The sequence below is a fragment of the Lemur catta genome, chromosome 2, assembly GCF_020740605.2.
Source record: "Lemur catta isolate mLemCat1 chromosome 2, mLemCat1.pri, whole genome shotgun sequence".
Taxonomy (NCBI): Eukaryota; Metazoa; Chordata; class Mammalia; order Primates; family Lemuridae; genus Lemur; species Lemur catta.
The window spans coordinates 10,532,888-10,547,847 of NC_059129.1; the positions used below are offsets into that span (position 1 = coordinate 10,532,888).

General features: G+C 40.3%; 1 protein-coding gene across 6 annotated transcripts in view; it reads right to left on the bottom strand.

Annotated features, from left to right (window-relative positions):
- MARF1 (meiosis regulator and mRNA stability factor 1) overlaps positions 1 to 11,973 on the bottom strand; it is a 39,527-nt gene extending 27,554 nt beyond the window's left edge. For 3 of the 6 annotated variants that reach the window (XM_045542656.1, XM_045542658.1, XM_045542657.1), the window contains exons 1-7: positions 11,825 to 11,871; positions 7,476 to 7,677; positions 4,976 to 5,662; positions 4,055 to 4,229; positions 2,597 to 2,823; positions 1,396 to 1,513; positions 669 to 841 (exon numbers count right to left, since the gene is read on the bottom strand). In XM_045542656.1, the coding sequence (XP_045398612.1) occupies positions 669 to 841; positions 1,396 to 1,513; positions 2,597 to 2,823; positions 4,055 to 4,229; positions 4,976 to 5,662; positions 7,476 to 7,619 (1,524 nt within the window). In that variant the 5' untranslated portion in view covers positions 7,620 to 7,677; positions 11,825 to 11,871. Of the gene's footprint in view, positions 1 to 668; positions 842 to 1,395; positions 1,514 to 2,596; positions 2,824 to 4,054; positions 4,230 to 4,975; positions 5,663 to 7,475; positions 7,678 to 11,824 lie in introns of all 6 variants that reach the window. The other 3 variants (XM_045542655.1, XM_045542654.1, XM_045542653.1) reach the window with 2 other exon arrangements.
- Between the last annotated feature and the right edge of the window lie 2,987 nt (positions 11,974 to 14,960).

The window sequence follows — 14,960 nt, forward strand, 5'->3', positions numbered from 1 at the left end:
TCCATTATTATTAATACTGTTTAAGAGTTACACACACATTCTCCAAACAGCTTAAACACAGCTCAACACTGAACATTCTTATGCCAACCCATGTCTATCAGAAAGTCTGTCCTCCTGGAAATATGCTCTCTCCTAGCACTTGGCTTAAATAGGCTACATGTGTAGCAGTAACCACCACTCCTAATTGTGTCCATGCACAACACAGAATGCACTACAGAAAGCATAGCCTCAGAGGCCTGTTGGAGCTTAAGGATTAAATGCCTAAAAAATGCACAATTACTCTGTTTATTTGATGCCAACCACACAAGTATGTGCAAACCCTCACCATATTCTCTACCCCTAATACTTGGAAACAAAAACAGTAATGACCTTATTCCATTATTTCTATCGACTTGACACAAAACACTATGGAGACACTGACAAGAGGCTGTTGGTAAGGTGAATCTACAAGTCAATTCCCTATGATATTTTGAAAAAAATAAAAGCAAAATTCACACGTATCAATTCTCTGTATGTTTGTAAGAGAAGAACTGAAGGTTTCCAAGATCTGACCAGCTGCCTATACAGAACAGCTCTACCTGGGCATGCCGAGCCCCTCGTTAAGGGCTATCTTTCAGCTTCCATAATCTAATATTGGAAAATGGCAACAATAATGCAAACCCACTTACTGGCATTTTTAGTGGTAACCTTGGGGGCAAGTCGGAAATGAACTCTTCAAATCTGATCAGCTCATTAGCATGATGCAGCAGTGCTTCGGAGGCCTGGTTTTTATGGACCAAAATTATGTGGAAACCATGCCTGTGTCTCAGGTCACTAAGTTCCAATGCAAAATTGACATCAGCTGAAAGAGAAGGTACAGCCCCAACCCCATTCCCAAACATTAGAAACACTTGACAGACAACTCTACTGACACCCACTGAGAAAAAAAGGCTGGACTATGTTCAAAGTTACTTCCCCCCTTCTTAGAATAGGAACACATTTCATTCAGAAGAATTAACATGAGAAGATAATTTCACCATACCCCTATAGTGAATTCCAAGACACATGTTAGTACTAGTATTAAAATGGAGCAATTATTAATATGTTGGGGAGACTCAAATTTGAAAATTACTCATCTTAGATTTTCAAAATTTATAATATTGGGCCCAGTATTAAAAAAAAATCACATTTTCTTTAATTAAAACCTGGCCTCACAAGAACTCAAGTTCCAAGGAGAAAATACAGAAAATCCTGTAAACCCAATTTTTTTTCTAAACAGTTCTCAACGATAAGCATAAACTTGTCTTATGTATTTCAGCCTCTTTGAGGGTACATTTTACTTTCACATGTTTCTGCTTCTACAATAATTCCCACACGGTGAGTTTAGCTGAAATTAGCAAATGTTTCCACACTTACTTGACACAAGAACTACTGTGGCTGGAGCAGTGTGCGTATTTGCAAACCTTCGGAGACTCTGTCGGAGTTTGTCATCGGCAGCATTCTTTGCAGTGGCATTGATGTGAGCAACAGTTACCTGCATTAATTTATAAGGGCGAATGAACATGAGCTGGGGTTAAAAATTTGCTACACACTCTGCCCAATTCTAGTTCTAAGAATTAATAAGTAATCCTAGAGAAAAAAAATCCTCTTTTTGTCATTATGATTAGGAATGGAAAAAAACTGCAACCAGATCTCAAGAATTTCAAAATTGATTCTCCATAAGAATTAACTGGGTCTGTTATTACCGCTGTTCTTATCTCTAATCTTCTGTTTTTGTACTTTTATCTCCTTTTCAGAAAATAAGTAGAAAAAAGGAAGTGAAATTTGAAGTTGTTAAATTTGCTATAGTAGCTTTTGCCAACAATTTGAAGGTGGCAGAGATTAGATAAATGAAGGTTAAGATTCATGTCATTTGTCTGTTCTACTCATTGCCTATGGCTTTTAGGATCAGGAGTTAGGCAGTGGAGAGAGGAGGAATATGCCGCTGAGGGAGCTAAAATGTGTTTATTCCAGTTAAAACTATCAGGCTTACATATAAGCCTCCAAAGCAAGGAAAGGTTTATTTTGAGAGGTGCCTTAGGCACCTGCAATACACAACAGGATTTATTTGTTTTTGTAAAGAACCTAAATATACGATTTTAGACAGCAATATGGAATAGCAACAGAATTAACTGCCTGAGAGTCGAAAGACCTGACTTCTAGTTCCAGCTTAAGAGCATAGACTTTGGGGGCCAGACAATCTGGATTTAAATCCTAGCTCTTCTAGTGGCCATGTGATCTTAATGAAGTTTCTTCACCTCGTGGGGCTTTAGTTTCATTTGTAAATTGCAAATAATAAATCCTATGTGCCTGGTTCACAGAATAGTTACCAAAATCAAAATGGAAACAATACATATGTAACCACTATACCAGTATAGCAGCATTATTGAAAGAGCAAATGATTAAATAATTTCTTGTACTTTAGAAATGATCTTTTCCTAATTTTCTTTTATTTGAAAACGTAGCACAAATATCATTTAACAAACTTTGACTCAGAACTCTTAAAAAGAAACTCATGCTTATTCTTCTACCATAGTAAATTAAAATTCTGTCTTTAAAAGAAAACTTTTTTTTTCACCTGGCAATTATTCAGTTCTTGAATAACTTCCTTGTTTTCTTTACTGATGTCACACACACAGATGAATTCCGCTTCTCTGTGGCCTTTAAAAAACTTCTCACGGATTCTCTGTACAACAGCAGTAGCCGACCGGCCAGAGGGAACGGAGCAGTTTTCAATATCCCAAAAAACTCCAATGGGGGGTAAGTTTTCTAGCACCTGTCCGGCTACTGCAACTTCTGGTGACCCTTAAGAAATGTTAACACTTTCAATTACATGCAGTGAAAAAAAAGAAAGGCCAAATTAAAATAGTAGATAGCTACTATCATTCTTAGTGGCAGAAAAATTAAATGATTGATGCTAAGTTTTAGGGATACCAACCTCACTGGTTGAAAGCAACCAAGTTGCCAAAGTATTACTCTAAGAGATTATTCTTGTTTTGTAGCAGAGCACAAATCTAAAGGTCAAGTGACTTTAAGCCCACCATAAACCCATCTCAACACCATAAACCCATCTCAAAGCATGAGCCATTCTCATGCTGAGCAGTGATGTTTCTCAGAACACTAACGCGTAACTGATTGGATGCTGCAGCTTCGAGACCTGATCTTCGCGCTCAGCCCATGCTTATCCACCTACTCAGTATGGAAAAACAAAGAGTTGACAAAGGGTGAAGCTGTTACTGTTGTTATTTTAAATACTGAATTAACACCTGGATTTAACATTTTATTTATTTATTTATTTTGAGACAGTTTCACTCTGTTGCCCGGGCTGCACTACAGTGGTATCATCACAGTTCACTACAACCTCAACCTCCTGAGCTCAAGTGATCCTCCTGCCTCAGCTTCCCAAGTAGCTGGGACTACATGTGGCACCATGCCTGGCTAATTTTTCTATTTTTTCTGGAGACAGCGGTCTCGCTCTTGCTTAGGCTGGTCTCGAACTCCTGACCTCACTTGATCCTCCCGCCTCGGCCTCCCCGGAGTGCTAGATTACAGGCGTGAGCAACTTCTTCTGGCCCAGATTTAACATTTTAAAAATGTTTTCAAAGGAGAAAATATCACTAACTCCTTTTTGGGGAAATGATTTTCACTGAGAACTTTTAGGTTTTCAAATGCTGTTCTAAATCAGCCATTACTAAATTGTTCGAAATACTAAATACTTCCAGGGAGTATACAATCAACAGATGTGATTACAAACCTAAGTTGACACTATATCTACTCCAGCACTTTATTTCTCATAATATACTAGCCATTTTCCTATACATAGCTTCTGATCTCAAATAGCCTCAGCCCAACACAAAGGGCAAATGACTTCCTGGTCTATAATAAAAAGATTTTTACCAAGAGATGGAAATGGGGACTCACATACACAGTAGCTTTAGAACCACAAGGAATCTTTTAAAGGTGATTAAATGCAATGTTAGTACCAGATATTGAAAACTACTTAAATATGTACATTTTATGCCATACTGTCATTTACCAAATTTCGAAGCAGCTTTGCCTAGACTGGTCGCCAATAACAACGTGGTCTCCTTCCCTGTTCCTTTGGTTCCACAGCCATTACACAGAGGGATTGCAAGAGGTGCAGGTTGAGTATTTGGAGGTGGTATATTTGGCCAGACTTTAGCAGCATCAATTATACTATTTCTTGCCGGCTGTTTTAAAATTTTTTTAAAAAAGGAGGAGGTTTCAGATACATCATTTCAGAACCTAGAGTTATACACAACAACTGAAAAACACATCCTAAGTGTTTCACCTTTCTACCTGCTAACCTCTGATAAAATGTATTTTCAAACAATCTTTCCCAGGACCGTTAGCTATCAGTTCATAAACTCATTTCCAGAAGACTTGAAATGATCAGGAAAGATATTCACATGATCAGATCTTTATATTCTGGGGCATGTGTCTGCTGCAATGAAGACCTCACACACACTTCACATAAAGGGGAGTAAATACCAGTGAATACCAGTGTGAATGGCCAAGTTTCAAGTTCCCCATATTATAAAAAGACAACATGCGGTTACCTAAATTACGTGAATAGGCCCACGTATAAGTTGAGTCTGAGGCATAAGAAATCAATTGTGCTCTAGCCTTTAAAGACAGAACATGGAGGCTTTGCCAAACTAGGTTCATATGTAGGAAACAGATTTATTGCAATAAGAGGCTCTGAAAGCATAAACTATACAAATAATGACTCTACTTTTTTGAATGGTCTCCCATTTTACCCTTTGCTTCTTTCAGGACCAGCACGAGTTATGCTGATGGGGAGAGATCTACGTACACCACGGAAGAATCTTCAACCCCGTGCACAGTAAAGACATTTAAAGATAAATCCACTTCCAAAAAAAGTCATTCCTCAATCCTTAGTTGCACCCAACATAACAAATCAAAAGATACAAACCTTGTTTAGACAGTCTTCGCAGTAAAGTGAGCCCTTTAAACAAACCGGAGGTACCACATTAAGGTGCAAAGAGTTGGTGCACAAGTGAGGCGTGAGCTCCGACTGTGAAATGTGCTCTTCCAAATGCCCTGGAGCCCCACTTGTGAAATCAGAACAGGGGAAATAGCCAGCGGAGGTGCAGCCCTGGAGAGTCGGAAACTGATGCAGTTTGTGCACGTTACTATGACATGATTGAAAATGGAGTTTTCCACAGCAGGGCAGGTGTTTGCAGGAAGATAGATTACTCTCTAGACACATGCTGGGAAAGTCACTTGCAATGCCTGCCAAATTGTTCCTAGCTGAGGCATTCTGGGGTGAAGATGCAGACTGGAAAGCAAACCCTGATCCTACCTGACACGTGATTGTCCTGGTGCTTTGCGAGTCTAACAGTGAGCCCGTGTGAATCAAGCTACCAGTACCACCGCTCCCACCACCGCCACCACCAAAATGCATTGGCGAAGTGGAGGGTTCATTAGGGCAATGAGCACAGCAGCTTACTTTGGGGACGGCTGAAAGCTGTATTTTAGGTTGCTGAAGAGAATGAATATCAGGAAGTGGGACTGCTGGAAAAAGTTTAGAGCCAGCATGAAGGGGAGATGGTACATCCTTTAATTCCACAGCAACTTTCTTGTTCTCCATGTACTCTTTCTGAGAAAAGAAAATCAGAACATAAGTTAATTTTATGAGGCCAGTGATTTTTTTGGTTACTCATATCCTACTGCTTTAAAAAACAGAAACAGTGTTTAATTCTGTTTACATCACTCAATCACAACCAAACTGGAATAGCAGCTAGCTAAAACCAGAGGCACTCTTAAGAAAGGTCTGCATAAGTAAACACTGAAACACACAACTAAAATTACGGTTATGTTCTTCCTGAATCTTAAGAGACTGGGGTGGGGGTGGAGGGGCCTGTTTATATCTTCAGCAAGCCACTATGCCTCAGTGACTTCACTTCGGTAACTTCCCCTTGCCCCACAGGATCTTCTGAAGACAAAATAGGTGGTATGAAGACAACAGTCACAAACAGCATTCAATAAAGATGGCTTACAAGCAAAGTGATTAGAGTAAAATACTTAATAGCTCCCATAGTCAGTCCATGAGGGGTTTTAGTAAGCAGAACAATAACATTCCAGACATTACGGATGAGATCAGCCATCTACCCAAATGGTCCACCCATGTTGCTGATGACATTTAACAAACCCTAGGATATCACAACTTAATGCCGTAATGACAGCAATTATATTGCAGCCAGTGAAAAGAATTAGAGTATCTGGGTAAAAGATACAAGACAAATAATTTAACACAGACTCCAACACAGACAGAGGAGGCCAGTATATTACAAAGGTTATAAGCATAGCATTAGTGTCAGAGACCTGGATTTGGATCTGATACTCAATGGTTGTAAGACCTCTCTGTTTCAGTTTCCTCATCTATAAATTGGGAACAATAGAATGCACCTCTCAGAGTTGTTAGAAGGATAAAATGAGATAAAGCACATAAAGCACTTAGCACAGTATTTGGGCACTGAAAGGGGATCTAACTAATCAATAGCTTTTATGGGCAGACTGCAAGAACCATTACGATGAAGAGGATGCCCTGATAGATGACTGAAACATGCTCATGCTTTAGAGTGTAGAAGGGTCCATCTGCCTGCCACAACGTCACTCCTTTTGCTGTGATTCTACACTCACCTGGGAGCACATGCTTATTTGGGAAAAATACGGATTTTCAGTTAGACTTTTCCTAAAAGGAAGGTAACAGCAATGCACTGATCAGCCAATGAGTAGTGTGTTCTGCCCTCTTGGCAATTACAGTTCAGAGTGGAAATCAATACACTGGCATTCTGATTTATATAGATCAGGCTCTTATGAGCACGGTTATTGTGAGTTGGGCCCCTGAACCTACTCCACTCTGTATGCCACTGACAAAACTGAGTTTTGGGATCTGTAAAGTTGAGAGTGCAATTTTGAATTGTGTGACTCCAGGAGGACTAGATACACCATTCCATTCTGGGATCTGCTGGAGATGCCAGCTCTCACTGTCAACTGTCTCTAAAACAAAACATTGCTGAAAAGACCCAAATTACTTGATGCCTTACAACAAAGACAACTATATTGTGAAAACCTAGAAAAGATAATTTATGCTGCGCTTTCCGCTGATTTTACTGCACAATGTTAATTTTTAAATCTTTGGAATCTGTGACTTTAATAAGAAACAAATCTTTCCAAAATTTTAGCATTATAAAGTATCTACTGTTACTAAGAGTGGAATACAGGAGTTAAAAAATTACGCTGTCATTGAGGCAAGAGTTGTAATAATGTGCTCCAAGAGGCACTACAAGTAGAATATACAGGAAAACTTAGCACAGACTTCAAGAAGAGAGACTATGTCCCAGACTAAATGGACCTCTCATCTATTTGCATAAGTAATTTGCTATGTCTTTAGTCTTGTACATATTTACCGTTTGGGGACTATGTGGCAACGTCTGCTCAGGACGAGAAAAACAATTAGAGAATTTCCAAAGCCACGGCTTAGCGTCATTATCTTGTTGAAGCCATCCAAATGTTCTACTGCAGGAATTCTCAGTTCCGTTTCCTTCCATCATACAGCCATACAAAGTGATTCAACATTCTTTCATCTTTCTTTTCTTTCATACTTCCACCCTGTTAAGAACGAGTAAGATTTCAATGTTATTTTTTTGCAAAAGCACAACTTTTATAATACATCAAGATGTGAAAATGCAACTATATTTATAGTGCAATGGATCCCAGACAATTCAAAACTTAATGAACAAAAGAAGAATATGAGAGCATATTATAGGTTACCAAAATTTGGTAAACTCGGTTGACCGTTTATGAGTAAAATCTAATTGTATTAATCTGATTTTTTTAAAATTTATAATCTGCCATTCCTCACCTTCTATACCTTTTCAAATAAAAAGGAACTCTGGATAAGACCTATTTCTTTTCTATACACAGGCATGCTTGAGAGAAGTAGCCAAGTCTTGGACACCTGCACATCCTTGAGTCAGACTTCACCTCCTCATTGCCTGGAGTCAACCTCCTTGCGCCCTAAGTAGACTACTTCTATAATTTTTCTTAATTCTCAGCTCTCTCTCCTTAAAGACTCAGCTTAGCATAGTCAAAAAGTTAACAGAATCTCGAGAGCACCTAATCTTAGTATTATAAAAGAACCACCATCATATCTTGATTACAAATTATGTAAGATTTTAAAATTGATTTAAGAGCAATCTCTGCCGCTGTGTCTTTGATCTGAGCATGGAAGGTTCCAGTTAAGTGGCCTCTGCGGACTTTGGATTTGATTCTGCTACAGAGCAAATTGAACCAATTTCTTAGTTTATGATGAAAGTACAATCTGATATACCACCAAAAATCTAACAATTAGAGAAATCTCAAGTCACAGATGTGCTCTCTCTCTTCCACTGCAACATTTACAACTCTAAAACAGTACAATAAAAGCAGATCAAATCATCCACACCCATTGGGTGTGGAGGCAGTTGGCTGATAGAGAAGACAAATGAACTTCATTTGCAAGTCCTGGCCACATTATCCCATCTTACCTACAGTGGCCATTTTAAAGTGATTATTTGCATTATCTCTCAGAAATTTCATCTGGGCATAGAGTAAAAAAAAATTTTTAGTTGTATTTCTCATAAGATGCTCCTTTCAAGAGATTTTAACATTTACATGGCAGGGAGAGGGGAGAGCTGATTATATGATATCTAGTGTACAGAAGACATCATCACATAGAGCAGAGGTAAACTATGGCCTGCCAGCCAAAACTGGCCCAGTGCCTCTATTTAAATGGCCTGTGAAGTAAGAATGTATTTTACATTTTTTAATCCTTTTTCTTTTTTTTTTTTTGAGACAGGGTCTCGCTCTGTTCTCTGTTGCCCAGGCTAGAGTGTAGTGGTATGATCACAGCTTACTGCAACCTTCAACTCCTGGGCTCAAGCAAGTGATCCTCCTGCCTCTGCCTCCCAAGTAGCTAGGACTACAGGCATGCGTCACCACACCCTGCTAATTTTTGTATTTCTTGTAGAGACAGTCTCTCACTATGCTGCTCAGTTTGGGCTTGAGCCCAAACTACTGGGCTCAAGCTAGTCTCCCACCTTGCCTCCCAAAGTGTTGGGATTATAGGCGTGAGCCATGATGCTCTGCCCATTTTTTAATTCTTGAAAAAAATCAAAAGAACAATATTTTGTGACATATAAAATTATATGAAATTCAAATTTATGTGTCCATAAATAAAGTTTTATTGGGACAGAGCCACATCCATTCATTTAAATACTATCTATAGTTGCTTTTGCACTACAATTGCAGAGTTGTCTTTGCAAAAGAGACTGTATAGCCCCCAAAGCCTAAAATATTTATTATCTGGCCCTTTTGTCAGAGCTACAAAAGTTCATAAGTTTCTGTTTCCTCCTCTGTAAAATGTGGCCAATTTCTCCCCTTTCTACATCACTGCATCACCAAGAACAAAAAAATTCCCTAAGTGGATCCCACTATTTTCACCATTGTATCTCTTGTGCCAAGCACAGAGCCTGCTACATGGCAAATACAAAGTAAATATTTGTTGAATGAGGGAATTATTTAATAAAGCACACCATTTACCTACTGCACACTGTTGGGAGTGGTTAATGCAGAGACAGAATTAAATAACAGCCCAACAGTAAGTTATGATACTTTTTTCCTATTATATACAGGTCTTATATCCCTCAACAAGCTCCTCTCTAAATCATGAGTCTGTGGTATTTATGGTGTATACAATTTCAACATGCTCTCTCAAACCTCTTCAAAGCCAAATCCTGAAAGTGAGCAGACATTTATAGCATAATACAGCTCACAAAGTATTTTCATTTAACAGTATTTCCTCATTCAGCAAATATTTACTTAGTATCTACTATGTAGCAGGCCTGTGGTTGGTGTTAAGGGACACAATGATGAAAAATACTGAGACAACAGAACACACTAACATAATTTTTTTTTTCTCAATAATTTTGTGAGGGAGACAGGGGAAGAAATCAGTCACATTTTGCAGAGGGGGAAACAGAAGCTTAATGAAGTTTTATAGCTAGACTGAGATCACACAATCAGAAAAGGGGCAAAATGAGACTTGTTCACCCCTTTCCACCACACCAAGGTGCCTTCAATATCACTCAATACAAGCAATTAAAAGTAGAAACTTGTTAGTGACCCACATTCTAGAATATTCCGAAATATTCCTGGGAATGTCACTAAGCAATTTAGGTAGCCAAAACAGGTTCTGTTTTTTAGTGGGAATCTCCTTCTGCCACTATCTCCTGGAGTCTTTGAATAATCCAGATAGTGGTTGAAAGAACAGGCTTTAACATCAGACTGCATATTAGTCCCCAATTCTACTACTTCCTATTTGTAAAGCTTTGGACAATTCACAAACTCACTGAACCTCAGATCCCATCTCTAAAATGGGTGTAACATAACAGTAATCCCTCACAGGGGTGTTGTTCAGATTACACGAGATAATCCATGCGAAATATTTAGTAAATGGCCTTTCCATAGCACCTAATCCGATCCTCGACCTCAAACCATCCCATTCCATTATCTTCTTCCCCCACAGCTCTTCTAATTTTTTAATCCTTTGATCCTAATGATCTCGTTTATTTGCTTATTATTTTATTATCTTTCTGCCTTACTAGCATATAAACTCCACGACGCTGGGTGGGGTAGCTCACGCCTGTAATCCTAGCACACTGGGAGGCCAAGGCGGGAGGATCGCTTGAGCTCAGGAGTTCAAGACCAGCCTGAGCAAGAGTGAGATCTCCATCTCTACTAAAAATAGGAAAAAAAATTTTTTAGCCGGGCGTGGTGGCACGCGCCTGTAGTCCCAGCTACTTGGGAGGCTGAGGCAGGAGGATCGCTTGAGCCCAGGAGTTCGAGGTTGCTGTGAGCTAGGCTGACGCCACGGCACTCGAGCCCGGGCAACAGAGCTGAGACTCTTTCAAAAAAATAAGAAAAAACTCCACGACAGCAGGGACTATGTTTTCTTATTCACTATTATATCTCCTGCACTTAGCACAGTGCCTGGCACATTTCAACAAATAATTGTCGAACGAATAAAGTGTTCAACAAATGTCTAGGAAGATCGCTTAGGCTTCAATCCCCCTGTATTCGAGGCAGAATATTTACCACTCAGAATGCTGGTAAGTCTAAAAGATACAAATGTAACTTGTATCTTCTTAAGCTCTCGGTAATACCGGAAAGGTGCTTGGGAAACTCTAAAAAGGTGTTATCATAAGGTCACATTACAATTAGCAACCAGAGTGCCTGAAGCCCTAAGGCAGCTCAACACTGTCACTCAAGCCTGAGGATACACTGTAGGGGCTACTAAAAGACCAAGGAGAATGCAAAACGCTCGGGGGCAGGGGGAGGTGCAAAAACACTCGCCACCTTCCTTCTCTCTAAACCTTCCGATTGTGCATACTGCCCTGGAAAGGTTGCTCTCCATTCCTGGAGGGCCCCATAGAGAGCAGCCAGGTGAGGGCAGGAAGCCAAATACTCACTCCCAAAGGGGAACAGCGGCGCCAACAGTGACAGTAGTGAACGGACATGAAAGGGACACAAGCCAACTCTTTTGTGGGGGCCCGACTGGCGGGTCCCAGTCCTTCCCCTGGGAGTAACCAACCTCTTCCCCCTTCAACCCCAGCAATAGGCGGAAGAAGGGGGGGCACTGTCCCCTCCGCCCAGCTCCAGTGGCCCCACAGCAGCAGAGCCACTCCGGGTCTAGTCCCAGTGCTGACAGCAAACTCACCTCAGCCGTCCGCTCCACCTCCGCTCACATTCCGGCCCTGCCGCTTTCCCCCCCGCCCCCCCAGGCCCTTTGTTTTGATTCCCGACTCCGCAGCTCCCGCCGCCGCCGCCAAGCGCACCCTCCACTTCCGCTTCCGCACCGCACCGCCCCTGTCGCAAAACCGACGCCCTTCTGGGCCCTTGCCCCGCCCCTTCCTCGCCCCGCCCCCCACCGCCGGGTCCTCCCCGCGCGGGGCAGGCTGGGAACCCGGGGGGGGCGGGGCCTCGCGGCCCTGCAGCCTCGTCAGGCTCAGTCCCCTCCCGATAAACCCCTAAATAGGGACTTTCCCGGGGGGTGATCCTGGCTTTTTTGGCGAAAATCCCCAGTTTAAAGAGGCCTTCCCCCTGGCTTAAGGTTGTGGAGTCGAAAGGAGCCTCAAAGCGGAGAATGAGGGAGCTTGTGAGGTGAACCCCAGGAAAAACCTGCCAACCGAGATTTAATGCAGTTCAGCTCTTTCACTCTCTCGAGGGAAGGCGATTTAAACGGGATTTCGGTGACAAACCCAATCGCTTCGGCTTTTTTTCCTCCCTGTTGTCTCGTCACGTGATGGTCTTACTTTTAAAAAAATTAAATGGCACATACTCCACAGCATCCTTAATCTAGTGCAACCTAGCGGCAAGTGGAGAAAAAAGTAACTGCCAGCTGGGCTTGCTGCGAGGTCACTTGGGCTTCTCCAAGTTGAGACCCAGCTGACAAAAATAAAGTGTATGCAAAGATTAAACTGGATATGCCACCAACAATCAAGAGATCTTTTGGTGATTTTAGTAAGAAAATATTTTTTAGAGCCCTGGGCCAGAGCTCATTACAAATGAACAGAACTTTGCCAGTGAGAGGTTGGGCGAGCAAAAGCAAGAGCTTTCTTTTGTGAAGCCAGTGACTCTGTGTTTTAGGTGGATAGAGATACGCCATTTGTTTTGCTTTTTTAAAATAGTGCCTCATAATCTTTTCCCTGAAATTAAAAAAAAAAAAAGAAAATTTGACTCAGAAAGCAAAATGACTTCTGAAACTGCCAGCTGCTCACTGTTTTCTGTTGCAAATTAGGAGAAAAACAAAGCACGTGTCATCTAAATCTAGACACAGTTTAGGATGTGCTATCTGAATACTACTTAAAATATTTTTTAACGTTTGCCAAGAAACAAATTAACTTTGCAAAAGAATCAGTAGAAATTGCCAAATGAGAGAACATTTCCCCCCCCCCAAATCACCACTATCAGTTGATTTCATTAGGCAATCTGCATGAAGTGGGGATTAACACATCCCTGTAGACGTCCTTGTAGACATGTGTTGTGGAGGGCAAGACCAAACATGTAGCTGAAGAATCCTTTGTGCCTGTATTTAATTTTCCGGAAAGGCAGATGACAAGTACACATTATCTGCCTGCTTAGGTATTTATTATTGCTGAATAAATCTTCATTGTGTCTGTGTGGGTAGTATTTTTCAAGTGGGAATTAGAACATATGAAAAACCATCCTGTTTCTAATTTTTTTTTTTTCAAAGTACCAAGCAGATATGCTACTCTTTAGAAGTGGGCTTTTTTCCCTTCTCCTTTTTATTCTAGTTGAGTATTTCTGAACACAGACCATATTAACTCAAAGTACAAAAAACAGAAACTAAGTGTGGATTTTAATTGCTTTTTTAAAAAAGTTTGTAGTCACAAAACATTAGAAAGCAGACACATTTTGTCTGACTTTGCTTGGCATTCTTTCAAGTGCAGAGCTGTGCCTAGTCTTAACAGGTAAACACAATGATTAAAAAAGAACCAGTCATGCTAAGTGGAAGTCTAATAAAAGTCTAAATTACAAATACTTTTAAAAGAAATGCAATTTTATTGCTTTCTATACTATACTAGCCTAAGTAAAGTACACCAGCCCTTAGAAGGAGACAATTATGAATCAAAATACAATTTGATATTTGTGAAAGAGTGCTTCAATTTTCTCTTAAGAAGATATATTTTCTTAACTGCTATAGCCTCTGTTAATTGTATTCCTATTTCTTTGCTGGGAAAACTCTTTTATCAGAGAGCGTAAGGAACTTTGTTTTTTCCTTATCCAAATTGTCATCTTCACATTTATGAAACCAGAACGAAGATTTATATTTGTGCTATTTAAGTAGCTGCCTTTCATTCGATTCAGCTCAACTAAGCAAGCTGCTACTAAAGGAGTTTCTCCCCAGAAACTTCTCTTCTGCCTATTTTTGGTTTAGTGTTTTGAATTAATAAATTATGATGGAAGGACCTAATGAAGAGAAATTGAGCTCTCTGCTCAGTAATATCCCAAAGATAAAGAAAACAAATCGAATAAAAAAAGAGAGCGAGGAAAACGTTTTAAAATTCACCAAAATTTCTTTACATTTTAAAGGTTTTACCCAATGACAAACCTATTTCCCTAAATTTTATTCTTGAATAAGACTTTAATGATTATTTCAATGCCTCCCCCACTTTTCGCTGCTAAAATTTGGGAAACTGAGAGCCAACTAGTTTAAATGACTTGATCAATGCCATTTAGGCAGGACCAATACCTCATCAGTTTGTGCTTTAGTTTATCTGTAAGCTGAGGTGACTACATCCTGCCTAGAACCCTCACAGAGGGGTGAGGGTCAAATAAAATTGAGGGTGAAAGCATCTGGCCGAGTAAAGCAGGATGCAAATGATTTATTAGGGTTTGGGACCGACCAGAATGGAAGTTTCCTGAAAGACATTTTGGTACTTTCCTTAACCTTGTTGATGTAGGTGGTGGGGTTTTTTTTAGCAATTAGCAAGAAGTAAAAACAAAGTAAAATTAGAGAAAGGCTATGCTAACCATAACAGGGAGGCCATGAGTGGTGTGGGAGACTTCAGAGTAGCTAACATCTCTTCACCTGTAGCTTAGTGCTTAATTTTAAGGCCTTGTGCAACTCATTTATCTTCCTGAACCTTTGTTTTCTCATCTTTAAAATGGGTACAATCAAATTGCTTTCCTGTGGTTCTCATCATCTGGGGTTCAGCTTCATGGTCACCTCCTTAGGAGTGGCTTTCTCTGGCCATTCTGTCTGAAGTGACCCCTCCCCAGCTCCTTTCTACCACATGAACTTGCTTTACTCATAGCACTTAGCATCTGAA